The sequence below is a fragment of the Cyclopterus lumpus genome, chromosome 3, assembly GCF_009769545.1.
Source record: "Cyclopterus lumpus isolate fCycLum1 chromosome 3, fCycLum1.pri, whole genome shotgun sequence".
Taxonomy (NCBI): domain Eukaryota; kingdom Metazoa; phylum Chordata; class Actinopteri; order Perciformes; family Cyclopteridae; genus Cyclopterus; species Cyclopterus lumpus.
In genome coordinates this window covers 12891948-12906246 of record NC_046968.1, presented here as the reverse complement: position 1 = coordinate 12906246, position 14299 = coordinate 12891948, and the positions used below count along the sequence as shown (strand labels likewise).

The 14299-nt window shown below is 41.5% G+C and overlaps 1 protein-coding gene across 1 annotated transcript in view; it reads right to left on the bottom strand.

The window, feature by feature from the left end:
• Window positions 1-480: 480 nt before the first annotated feature.
• dagla (diacylglycerol lipase, alpha) overlaps window positions 481-14299 on the bottom strand; it is an 87067-nt gene continuing 73248 nt past the window's right edge. Inside the window, 11 exon segments of the mRNA XM_034563344.1 lie at window positions 481-4068; window positions 4829-4992; window positions 8675-8801; window positions 9353-9561; window positions 9995-10067; window positions 10156-10224; window positions 11265-11307; window positions 11310-11406; window positions 11631-11711; window positions 11967-12044; window positions 12773-12856. Coding sequence (XP_034419235.1) covers window positions 2964-4068; window positions 4829-4992; window positions 8675-8801; window positions 9353-9561; window positions 9995-10067; window positions 10156-10224; window positions 11265-11307; window positions 11310-11406; window positions 11631-11711; window positions 11967-12044; window positions 12773-12856 — 2130 coding nt within the window. The 3' untranslated portion in view covers window positions 481-2963.

Below are 14299 nucleotides of genomic sequence, written 5' to 3'. Positions count from 1 at the left end.
GGTTTGACCTATGCAACCTTCATGAGGCTTAACCATAGATTCTAAACATTCTAACAAAATATTCATAATATACTATACTTAAAAATCGCTCAGCAGTACTAAAACACATTTACATCTAAAGCACAAACTCTTTTTTTCCAGGAGGGGTTTATTTGTAAAAATCTACTCCAAAGTACAGTCCTTCATGTATCCATTGTATTGATATCAAAAGTCAGTAGTTTAAACAAGTTAATTGCCTAAATGTTCCTCCAACAAACATTATCTTTCAGGAGAAACTCAACAAGTATGCTCATATTATATTATTAATATACTAAGGCTAAACTGTATCTTAACAATTTGTAGCAGTGATGTAAACAATCAGACCCCAAAAACCTGAGACATCAACTACAATTTGTGGCTCATTTAAATTGCAGTCATCAAAATGCAAACAGTGCACTATATTAGTAACACATGATGAAATAGATATGACAGTAATTCTAGTTATTTTCATGGTTTGTAGTTTATTCCATTACAGGCAGGGCAGTGAGGGGGAGGGATTAAATACATTCTCATTGTGGGGCAGGAAAGGAGGGTAAGCAAACCAGGTAAACATGGACAAGACATAGTTGAATTCTTCTTCTTTCAATATAGACCAATTTGTAAATCTGCCAATAGTTTGAATAAATAACTTTTAGATTAAGTCAATACTGATATGTTTTAATATATTCATCATCTCTATTGTTATATAGTTGTTTTCTGCGTGACTATTGGAATTTATCTTTTGTTTTAGACATCTGCATACATAATTACACATAGAAGATGGTGCTGTACACATCATGGTAGGAAGTATCATAGTGCTTTCTTTCAGCAGTGTTTCAGTGTATGACCGGCAGCAAGCAAAGTTAATGAAAGTAGGAAATTGCTGGCCCAACCGTGAAAGTATCTGGTGAGAGTCTACTGTGACTGGCAGCATGACTTGAGTTGTGTCAGACTGTAAACTGGCTGGAACTGTCTGCGGTGAGTATTCACAGCAAATCTTAATCCAAATAGAGACTGTGCAGATCACTGTGGTGACTCCCGGCTTGACGGTGGCGCTGCACCAGAGGTCACTGTGAGCAGGCTGTCACTCTGCAGCATGTCTCACCACCATGAAACATTTGTAAAAAGAGCATATTGTGACCATGCCATGGCAGAATGTCAAATACTTTTCAACTCCGACAGAAAAAGAAAGCTGAAATATAGAACTCCTTACATTTGGGGAAAGTCTAAAAAGTTCCCCACACCGTCCCTAAAAAACTGAGATAAAAACCACTAACATCAAACCAATCTGTTGCAAGAGCAATAAGGATAATAATACCATCAAATATAGCAATAAAAGTGATAACAACATTAACGGTAATAATGAATGCAAATTGTGAGCCATCTGTTACACCTCGAGTGACAGAAGATTGTATGCCACGTACAGTATTTAGAATTGGCAAACGTGATGTTTGAAGAATTCATTTATTCAGTCCATCAAGGATGTTTGAGATGAACCACGTTAAAGGGAAGCAAACACCTTGAAGTCCAAGGTGACCGAGAGCACCTGGAAAACGAGAGATGAAATCCTGGGACATTTTTAGAATACGCAGTTTGGTCCCGTTTGGTGACCCAGGTGTTTTAGAAGCCTCTATAATGTTTTGAGTTTACATATATTGTAATTTCTGAACATGTGTAGATCTTATTTACTGTGACTCAATGACAAGACATTTCTATACCAGCCATGCTACCATGAAAAGCATAAAGCATGCTTTCTCTGACCTGGGCACATTGCTAAGAGCTCTCCAAAGAGAAAGGTACAGTAGTTAAGAGACTAGGACGACTGTTAGCAAGTTATTATTATTATTATCATCATCATTGGTTCAAACCGAAGGTACAGAGGTTGTGTTTTCCAAATGAAAGCCATGGCAGTGTTTTAAGGTCAGGATAGCTTTTTTCCGTGGTGTTGCTGTATAACAGTCTACATGGGAACCAACAGAATGGGAAGGAGATAATAAACTTAGCGTGTGTTTAAATAAAGCAATATACATATACATATACAAAACTACATCTCATAAATACATTTGGCATACAATGTATTACATTTTTTGGCAAATATTGTTGGGGTAAATTGAGCAAGATTATGTATGCAAGATATCCTAATGTCAATCTAAGTGGTTTCTTGACATTTTCTCTTGAAAAATAAAAGACAAAAAAAAAAAACCTTCATGCACTATAAAGAGTAACCAAAAGACTCAAAAACATCCATAGGCGTCTGTAATAACTTTGTCACAATCACTACATTTTTAAGACACATGAATTCTCACCAATGTAACACACTTTCTTTCTCAAAGTCAATTCTTTGTAGACCTGAGGAACATTTCATAATGTCTTCTCACTTCTATTGATTGATGAATATGTCCATCTTCACATTCCTGATTTGAAAAAATAAAATTAAATAAAAGCTGGACAAAGTTTCCGGAGCTGCTGATGGTGCAGGGAGTTGTACAGGACACCAACCCAGATGATGTGCCTGTGCTAACCTCTTCTACAGTGTTAGTTTTTGAATCCCTGCTCAGTTAAGAATTCTCCCTTTGATTTTGTTGAGTTGGGGAACTGATATAATGCTGACGCGTCCCTACGTGGGTGAGACGTCATTGTTTTGGAATGGCATTGTGAAGCTACAGTTATTTATATTCACCCAAAAGCAGTACTGCCCCCTGGCATGCAGAGAGAGGTATCTTTTTTTCTTAGTCATTGCAATTGTGTGTAAATGCTATAAATAGCGTTCACTGGGAACACCTGAAGAATGGAAATAGTTTGGTGTGTTGGTCCGTCAAGTTCTGTCGTTGGATCTCTGAAGAGTGGCTGCATTCCGCCGCATGCACGTACTGTGATATGTTTTACATTTTAAATGACTGCACCTGTCAATCTAGAGCAAAGGACATTGGAGTCTTGGGAGCTCACTACACCATAGATGAGAGTGTGTTCTCTTCAGGAGAGTGGCAGGGGCTAGATGTTCGTAGGGAGTGCATGGCCGGCAGGACGCCCTCGCCGGGGGAAAGGTCGTTGAGCTCCTCGGACGACGAGAGGGGGAAAGAGGGCGACAAAGAGATGCCTGAAGACGGGTCAGCGGATCCAGCAAAAGTGCGTGGGGGCTTGGGGACGAGGTTAGGCTCCAGTGTTGCTCTCACCAGAAGTTGTTTGTCATCCAGCGGCTGTCCATCTACGAGACACTCTCCCTGTCCAAAAGAGCCCCGGCCTGACTCGGACTCCCCGTCAGAAAGCTCCAGAGGTGGTGAACTGCTGCCGTCCAATCTGAACAGAGAGTCTAAGTACTGGGCGAACTCCAGCACTGCCTGGCTGGGGTTTCCATTGGTTAGTTGGGGTGGAGGAGAAGAAGCTGCCGGTCTGGTCTCTGCACATAACCGTTTCTCTGCCGTCTCCAGCTCCCAGTCTTCATTATCTCCATCCATTGGTCTAGAACCAATCTGTGGGCTGAGGGGAGCGATAGGACTGCTCCCTGGGCTGTAGACACCAGGCATCTGTTGGTGATCCCTATCAGGAAGCATTTTTCGGTTGCCGTTAGGCTCCGGCTTTAAAGGCTGAGCCAAGACGCTCTGATTTAGCAGAGCTGGGGAATGGTTTCCACTGTAGCGAGGTGTGGCAGGAGACAGCCGCATGGGGTAATCCGGGGTGGACCTGGATTCCAGTGGGGTAAAGAAGGGCCCAACCTCACCCAAGTGCTCTGGTGTTTCCGGGCAGAGGCAGTCAGCAGCCAGTAGTTCAGTGCGAGAGCTGAGAGACGGGTTCTCTTCGGGGATCGGGGCGTCCAAAGGAAACGGGAGGCAACTCAGCATTGGCGAACCTCTTAGCGCAGCTGAAGAGCGGCGAGAATCCAGACTATAGAGGGATTCGGCGTCCGAGAGACTTTCCATGACAGCCAGCGGTGCTTTGCGGTCCCTCAGCTCCACTGTCAGGCGCTCCCGTGCTCCACGCAGCACTACAGGCACTGGAGGAGGGGGGCACTCAGAGAAACCATCCAGAGATATTTCAGACTGGGCACACGAACTAGAGGAGAGAAGAAGGGGTTGGAGAGTAGTGACAGGGAGAGGAAGGGAGAGGGGATCCAAAATACAAGACAGACAGGAAATACGGGTCAAAAGAACTTACAGAGGGTTAAAGAGGAGAAACGGGAAGGTGTTAGTATGTAAATCATATCTATATTCTACAGACTAGGTGGACACCAAAACAACGTTACATAGATGGAAGGAAGAGGAGAGAAGAGAAGAGACTGGGATTCCAGGAGTGTATCCTAGTGCTCTTGTATTAGTGTCCAATACAGGAGAGAAAACATCACAATTCTACTATTATTAGGAGGAGTTCACACTGACTTTGGACAGGGGCTAAACCAGAGGGGGCGAGGTGGGAACTGAATACTACCATACGTTGCAACTGCTCTGTGGTCAGACAGCGTGCATGCATGAAAAAAGGGAGCACATTATGCAAAATTAGTATTGGCATGCATTGCTTACCGTAACATGGGTTTTTGTCTTGTTTTTTTTGTTTTTTTAAACCAAAAGGAACAGACAGAAACGATGATTTTGAGAAAACAATAAAGTAGGAGTTAGTAGCAGTAGTACTGATTCATATTGGCTAGAACAGACATATCCCCATGATTATCCCTACAGTTTATGGAGAGGTTTTGAAGAGGCTGCATTATATATCAAGTTAAAAGGGGCAACTGAATATAGAAAGGCTCAAACAAACGGTGTTGTATATGTATTGTTTAAGGCTCCAACACACCCACAGTGGTGCCTCGTGTACTGACCGAACACTGCTGTTCCTGCGGTGGTGGGTTGTAGGCGTCGGCTGCTGAGTTGTTGATGTATCCACGAACATGCTCTCTGGGTTTAAGTCCACTTCTGTGGGGCTCACCATGATCTTGGCTGCTGACAGCAAAGCGGTTTTCCCTTTGTTGTAGTTCTCCAGCACCTGTCACAAGCACAAAGGTGTACAGACGCGGGACTTTAAAGCACGATGAGAGCAAGAGAGGAGGCAAGATGTGCATTGAGAATCCACGAAGAGAATAACTGCATTCAGTTCAAATTACTTAACTGCTATAATAAAATAAGACATTCAAAAGATTTAGCTTGCATGCTTAGTTTTGCAGCCATTTTTTTAAATTATTTTCAGAATAACTGGATGCAGAGGAATCTCAAATTTCTGACAGAAACTTTTTTTGTTATCTTAAAAAAAAACATTGCTCTTCTTGGTCAACAGGTGGGATAATACAGACTAACAAACAGAAGGTTTAAATGATTAGATTGATGTATAATATTCTGGCCAGATAAATGTAAGTCTAATCTAATAGTGAGCAATCACCTCCTCCAACTGACAATAAACACCCACAATGGAGTCATGTGTTCTAAGCAAGATCTACATTATGATAAATGGATAGTAAAACATGAGACAACTGTCTATGCAACTTCAAAAACATATAGAAACATTCTGTCCCACAAACATCTTAAGTGTTAAAAATAATAATAATAATGATGATGTTAATAATAGTTAATAATGTGAGGAGAACAACACTGACAGCAAATCACATCAACACACGATTACATGTATTTGGTTAACTTTAATGAGTTTAAATACTTGGTAGAAGCACATCATGGTATACAACATGTGGACCAGTGATGACATGAAAACAGACAAAAGAAACATACAACTCATGCGACAATGGAAGATAAAATGGCAACATTAAATTAAAATGAATGTAAACAAAGACTGAAAATCATAGGGACAGAAGCCCGTAAAGTAAAAAATGCCATTAAAAGAAACATCTTTATAATGTTTGGGTTATGCAGATGGTTATGTATCACACAAAACATGACGATGTTACATGGGTGAGTGGGTCAGATGATACATGAGGACAAGATTTCTGTGAGTAAAGAACTGCAGCAAATATTTGGCACCAACAATATCAAAACATCACCTGCATTTGGCGCCAATGACTAAAAGCATGAGACTGCAGACGTACCCAAAGATAGATATCTATAATTTATACTTAAAGTTTTCCATTATGCAATAATGTACTGCAACCCCTACAGCCATAGATTCATATGACATAATTTATGAAAGCGCATTTAAACTATTATTCCAGTTTTCCCTCCACTGTACCATGTCAGTAATAAGAGAAAATTATGAATTTGTTAAGATTCGTTGAGCATCAATTTTACAGCAGAGCCGTGGAGACGAGCAGAATACTTCATATTGACACATCCCTCGTTACTCCATCTGCTGCTGATGAGTAATTGACAATTTCTTGAAGGGATTATTGGAGGAAAGGCTAAGTATGTGCTTTCAAAAAGGAAAAAAGGGAGAAGAGGAGAAGAGCTGCAACGACTGAAAAACCCGGCCAAAAAAAAAGGAAGAAAGAGCAGTTAATGTGGAAGAAATTAGGTTACCATGGAAACTTGCATACAAAGGAAAACGTGTTAGCTTGAGGAACAGGGTGAGCAAGTTCATGCCACAGCACTTGACCAAATGTGTGGTAGCTGTGAGAGAATCGGAAAAGAGAGAGTGCAGGTGGGTTTGGACTCATCCTGCAGGGTTGTGACAGAATATGGTAGACTCTGCAGTTTAAAGGGATTACATATTCCTGTGTCGTTATATGCACCATATACCAGTGATGTAGTCCACGGGCTACTTCGTAATAACATTCAACTCATCACATTGCTGCCATGCCTTGCCTCAGCTTGCTTTGTGACGGCATCTGGACTTCTTGCCTGGACTTGTGGCACCCAGTCACCAGTTTGTATGTGCAAGAGGAAAGAGAAACGAAAGTCTCAACGCAGCAAGAGAGAACATTATTTCCAGTTTTGCTTAACTGTTATATATCAGTTGAGCTGCTTTGCATCAGTCGTTTATGACTTCTTTTAGGGGAGGAACTGGCAGGCTCTCTCCACCTCAACTATGGTCACTTTATAAATATCAGTACCAGTCATTTAAGAAGGTCTTTCTCCAAGAACCAACACCAAACCCTGAGTTTTAAAATCAGGCAAAATGGTTCTTCTATTACACCTCATGGGCATGATGTCACATCATAAGTCTGGCCACAGTCACAGTAATAAAAGTAACACTCAGTTTTCAAAATGTTCCACAATTAATTATTCCTTTCACAGATTCGACTAGATTGTTAAATGCGTTGTGCTAAGAAGCTGATGAAGTCTAAAACTGTGGCGTCATTAGGTCTATACAAGAGTGTCAGAAGGACTGTTCTGCACTTGTAAACTACAGACTTCATGTTTTTGCGACGAGCTATGCGTTATTACTATCTTGAGGGGAGAATTGTCTATCTGAGCACAGTTAGACTCCTCAGATGGGATTTCAAAATCGGAAGCAGCAATCACATCTACGCTCCGGTGAGAATCGGGCGATTGGGTTTGTGGTGGAATGCATGAATCATCTCCAACTGAGAGGGCTTCTGAGTGAGAGTTGGAAGGACTGGTAGACAGTGGAGGGACAGACACCGAGCCAGAAGTACAGCCTGACAGAGGAGTAGGAGGAAGAACAGACTCGGCGTCTGAAAGAGAGGAAGAAGCAACGACAGATCGAGGGACGAAGACATCCTCAGTCCCTGTGAGGGGGGCAGTGAAAGACACATCTGTGTTGGCAGAAGGGAAGGAATCAGAGGGAAGAGGACTAGAGTTCATTTTTGGTTGGATTATGAACACAGTAGTATTGTTCGTGGGTGGATTGGCTTCCAGTTCCTCCGGTCCTGAGTTTTCCTGCTCAGACACGAGACATAATGGTTCCAGTACCTGCAGAAACACCAGAGGTATCATACTACAAACTAGACACAGCAGACCACACACAAACACACACCAGTAAAAAAAGTAAAGTTAAAAAAACACAAGAAAGTGCATTCCCAACAGTGGCTCCGTCACATGCAAAACATACACGTCAATACCCGGTTATCAAAACGGACGTTTTGATAATAATGCCCATGAAGATTACGCTAAGAAAGATCACCATAAAACCAGGAGGGAGCAGCCCCCATGCTTTGAAACTGGAAGAAAAAAACAAGGTGACGTGAGTTATACGTTAAGGGTCGCATGCATAAATTGACCATAAAGTAAGAATCAATCTGACAAAAACCCTCAAAGATTTTTCTTTTTACCTGAAGGGGCATACCATTGAAAAGAGAATCACTGGAAACTTAACGTTTTTCTTCTGTTATTGCAATTGTGTGGTTTTAGAAATAAATCCCTTCAACAGATTTGACAATTATGTCTTTGATCGCTGCAATGTTCAATAATGAGATGGGTAGATTAAAAAGGCCTAAGAGCGGATAAATGTGTCACATATCATTAAATAAGTTTTAAAGAGGATTTATTAAATGTCAGCTGAAACATAACCACAACTCAGTTTCAGGTCTCTAGATTTACTTAAAAAAAATATATAAATAAAAAAAGTGTTTTCCCCCTTCATGAACAATCATTAAAAACATTTGTGAATGTATTTGAATTTTTAAAGTTAAAGACGATTCACACACACACTCATCATCCACCAATCCAGTGTTGGAAATCATGACAAACAATGAAAATTAATTTCACCACCATTTCAAACACCCTCGACCGAACCCATCTGCATGCACTCAGATAAAACTGACCTTGTTTAGGCCCTCCATCACCATATGGGGCATGTGCTCATTAAGCATGGCAGGTGATATGATGACCTCATCGAAGGCCTTGTTGTCCCCCCACAGAGCGGAGTAGGTTGGCTCCTCCTGGCCACAACTACAGTGAACAAAAGAGTCAATCACGGTGAAGTACAAAGAGAACACACATGTTGATTCAGCAACAGCCTGCCTCAGTATCCTTGTGGGAGAAGTATAATCCAGGCTATGACACCACTGTGTGGAATATTTTGCAACTGACTTATTTTTTTTAACTTGAAAAGACTCACAAGTCTGAGCAAAAAGATTACTAGCTGCACGTGACAAACTATAAAATAACTTAAAGTACAGCAAAAAGAGAAAGAATTGGACAAAGAGCGACGACGAAGGACAACTAACCAGTAGCTTCACACACACAGCATCACTGCAGCAGCAGTAAAGGGCTACAGGCCACAGATCAGATTGTTGCATGGACTTCCTATGAGTTAACTGGCTTCCATCACTGGCCTTTGATAACAGCAAAGCTGATGCAGGATTTTTTGTCCAAAGACATGCTTTAAGGGGAATACCACTCAAATGATGACTAATCTCGCTGCTGGAATCTTACGCAGGTAAAACGGTGACAGTAAAAAAAAAAATTTAGTTGCTGAAATCACCAAACAATTTTCTCACCACGTCTCTGGAGGATGGTTGTGCACCACATGGATGATCCTGCCAGGAAGATAGAGTGGGGTGGAGGCTGACAGGGCAATGCTGAGGTCACTGGGGTGGAGCCACAGGCGACTGCTGGGCGGCGCTGCTGGCTGAGACTGAGGATCATCATCCTCTACTGGAAGCTCTGATTTGGGGATGCATTTGGTGCCTCCCGCAATGATCCTCCACTGTTGCAAATATAAATGCATTGTAGTTATGCAACATGGCTTCTGGATCTAAACATATATTATGCACATTGTACGTGTTTCTGCAGCAGCCAGGGGTTAACTCAATGAAGCTTTAATTACAGCAGATACCGGGCCTGCAGTGCAGTGAGAGCTTGTGTGGAAGCCTGCAGTTTATTTTAATAAGCCACTGCAAAACTTAGAAAATAATTCCAAAATGTGATGCTACTAGATGGGTGAAAATGCATACATGTTGTCAATCTGATGACCATTTGATCATTGATTAGTATTTGTATGGTTTGTCAATAGTCCACAAAGCATTCCCCCAAATTGTTGCGAGGCGGCACAGGATGTTCTTGACAAGACCAGATAGCGGACAGCAGGCCTACTAGTCTATCTGAGTGTCATCTTCTACAGTGTCAAGATTTCAAGTCACCTTTGGCTTGTTACTTTTCTGCAAGACTTCCAGAAGGTGGCGTCGGAAACCCTCCAGTTGTGACAGGCCGAGCCTACGAGAGACCAGCAGTAGATCTAATGTGGTAATACTGCAGCAAAGTAAAGTTAACCACAGTATACGGGAAAAAGTAGAAGAGATACCTTGGCACCAAGTCTTTTCCTAACACCACGGATGTGACAAACTCTTTGGAGTACTCCATGGCATCCTCACTGGGGAATAAAAGAAAGAAACAGTAAAATGATGTGAAACCGGACGTGTGGAGAGAGTTACGGGTGTGACCCAAGAGGAAACAAAGTTCTTTGGACACATTTCTAGCTCACGCTTCAAACAAACATTTGTTTTAAGTTACTCAAATAATGTAATACGACACACATTACACTATTCTACATCAAGTTTAGAGGGAAAACATTCATCTGGCCATATACACAAGAAGGCCCACAAATGTGAGTGCAGTTATACTCTGGCTGATACAATACTGGAAATGAAACTACAGAAAGAGTAGACCCTCCTTTCCCATGAGTCACACCATAAACAGGTCTACACAACAGAAACTACATTCCAATGCATGTGACCGGAAAAGGACATGATTGATGCCGAGTTTTGAATGCAAACAAGAAGACTGAACACAAGAAAACCATATCATCACCTGAGCAATAGCTCTTGATTGATCGGCCAAAACAAGTCTACAACCCGAGAGTAAAACAGCACAGTGCGAAAGAGTTTCACAATAAAAGATGTTGGTCAAAGAAAACATTGCTTTCATAGTTCTTAACTATCGATGACTGGAAAAAGGTTATCTGGTTTGATGAATCAAGCCTGACACTATAATAAAGATTTAGATCATTATCATAATCAAATCATCCAGTGACTCCTGAATGGAAGCAACTGAATGTGTTTCCAAAATAAACACCTTATAAACTACATCACATTGTTCCCAGTCTCATGTTTAGTCTTCTGTGTACACACAACAGGCACCATTTCAGATGAACTGAAAAGTCCCAACTCTGTAGAGGAACAATATTTATAAATAAGTGTGTAGTTTAGCAGTGTACTGAACAACAGCTGCAGACTTCAGTAAACACGGTGGTCTGGTATGAAACGGTCGAACTTGAGTTAAACGTGAGTGGGATTTATACACATCAACATGGGATTCATGCATGAAAGTGACTTCCTGCACAATGTAGTGAGCGACTGATCTTCTCTTGAATAGCCTTTTGTACATCCTGTAAACACACACAGGTGGACTCACCTAAAAAGGCCACCAGGTGGAGAGTAAGAGTAGCAGTGAAGTGTGGGTACTGAGGTCTCAGCAGGAAGGAGAGGATAGCAGCAGTGCCTGCACCAAGAGAATGGCCGACTATCACCAGCCCATAGTGCATGGTGCCCTTGTTCTGTGAGAGACAGCCGGAGTCATTACACTCACAACAGCACACTTTTGTAACACAGTGAAGATAATCACTGAAACAAACTGTATAGAGTGGGGTTAGCTAGGGTTTGGTGTACTGTTGCACAGCTAGCGTAGCCTTGAATAAAGTACTACAGTTCAGAGTGAAAACTATGGAAAATATTCATTATTGATTGTATTCTTTAGTATAAAGTATACTTAGTCGTGTACCAAGTCTCTTCCAAAGGCTTGTGACAAGATCATTTCCTGATCCAGTTTCTTCTTAATGTATTCTGCTGAGTAAACCATCCCCTGCGAGTGGAAAGAAAGAGAGACAGAAATATGGACAGGAAGAACTCTTGAATAGCAAAAAAATATGAATAGCAATTGTACCACTATTAACAACTGAAATGACCCTTTGGAGTCCGGAATAATGTTACTTGTTCAAAATGTGCAATGGAGAACAGAAAAAAAAAAAGGAAACTCTCATAGGATTCTGTCCAGAGGAGGATACTCAGTGTATCAATGTATTGTAGGAGAGGGTGTTCAAACATTAATCTCTCTGACCTTGTGGCCGAGCCAGGTCCCGTGCTGCTCCTCCACAGGCAAACGTTCAGAATCCCCTGTCAGATCAGTCAAGGCGTCCTGATACACACAAGAAAAATGATTTTTTTAAAAGCCAGCCACTCATAATCTCCATTGCGAATTGGAATATTATTGTTATACTGTATTTACTGTAGCAAGAGCTGTACTGACTACAGATAATGGTATATGCTCATATAAGACTTCATACATCATTCTCCAAGCAAGGTTTACCTTTTGCTCAACATTAAGCTTTAAGTGGTACCTAATGTGCGGAGAACCACAGCCTTTGAAATGGGGTTTCTTATCTTGATAATGGTGTCAGAAGTTTGATGTTAGCCCTGAAAGCAATGAGAGCTCAACACTTACTAGATTTACATATTCAGAAATACCTCGCAAAAATGCTTCGTTAATCTTTGTACTCTAATTGTAACGCTACCCTACAACTTTCCACTGGCTAAGGGCAAAGCATCAGAGATCAATGGAATGAGAATCAAGGCGTCTAATAAGGGCATTATTAAGCCCTCAGCTGTTGGTTCAAATCAGGTCTCAAAACACAACAGGAATTCTCAAATACTCATGCAACAAAACAATAGGACATTTAGTTTGAAACGTGTACAGTCACATTTCTCTATGCGTGAAGGGTGTAGGAGTTTGAGAACACTGCATGAAGCTAAGAGGATTTCACCTGCTCGGGGGTGTTGTGAGGTACTGAAGGGAGGGTGCACGAATGTTTAGAGGGATCTGAAGATATATTACTATTAAAACAGCTAAAGAAAGATCAAATTCACCTTTGGCGATAGGGTTCCTCTGATACTGATGACAACCTTCTTTTTCGCATGATCCACTGCCACAAAAAACGGGGTCTCATAAACCTGTACGCAAGACAGAGTGGACAGAAAACGGTGGTGAGAAAGTGAGAGGAACCAGCAAAGTGAGGAGGAGACATGTACTTGTTAGTTCTACTTCCATCCCAGTCTTTTGTCCACTTTTGCACGGCACACACAAGTCGTATAATTCAGTCCCTGGCAGTAATATATAGATGGAAACTCAGCGCTAACCTCACCAGGAAGTGCTCTGCTTTAGAAATCATGTGGCTCAAGTGCTAGTGTGAATGCTGTGGACATTCCACCTAAAAATAGAATTAGTTAACTGAATACCCGATATAATTAGGAAACAATTTCAACGACTATTTATATTTTTGTCAGTGGGCTTATGAGTAGGAACGTGATGGTAGTTATGCACATGTCTGGAGAGGGGATTTTTTTTTTACTTTTAAAACTACACCAAAACAGTGGGGTTAAACTGCTATTTATTTTCGCGTTCACTTTGGCCACTACATTTTAAAAGTTACTGGCATTTTTTTCTTATATTTTATCAGCTTGGGACATATTTTTGTAGTCACACCATCATGCCAATCAATTTGAACAGCCATTTTTCTCAACAGCGTAATAGAGACAGCCCACACTGAGGGAGAAAACAGTTCATTGCTCCCCACTTTTATTGCGGGAAGGTCCCTCCTTGTCAATTCTGTCTGCTAGCAAATAATAGAAAATTGCCTTAAAGCTTCTGTGTGGTTGGATGCACTCCCACAGGGTAAAGAACCCAGAGCAAAGTCGTTTTACTTTGCCGAATGAAAAACAGGCAATAAAACGAGGGGCATCAGCAGGAAAGAAAACTGTGGGATCCTGACACTCAGTTTGCCTGAAGTTATGTGCGCAGCAAGCATTTTGCCCTTTAATAGTACCATTATAGGAGAATATTTTGTTTGCATAAAGGGACATGTTACCTGCAGCTTGCTAACAGCTAACATATCTCATCATCATTTTAGTTATGAAATGCATCCGTTAGACAGCTACTGGACATTTTGTTGTCAGTAGTAGCATAACATGCCGCTGATTGTTTTCCCTTCCGTGGACATTTTATGGGGCGTTGCGCACCGTCTCTGTTGCCCTGACATGGGAATGCAGCAGCTTTACTAGATACAGCTTTACAACAAATGTGCACTAGGCAACAACCAAGTACTGATCACTCACCAGGAGGTGAAATAAAAAAAGTGAAGACTAAAATGTTTGGGGGAGAAATCATTTCAACTGGAACATGAATTTGAGAAAGTGAAATGTAAATTGCTCAGTACATCACTCTAAAGACAATGCCCCAAAAGCCTGCGTCAACTGTTGAGTGGAAATGCAATCCTGAGGTCACCAAATTGGACCCCCTTCACTCTTCGGCTGCACCTTGAGAATCTGTCCGTGCCGGTCCCAAACAGCCTTGACAGAGTCCAAGACCTACTGAGAACGCACTTGACTTCCTGCCGA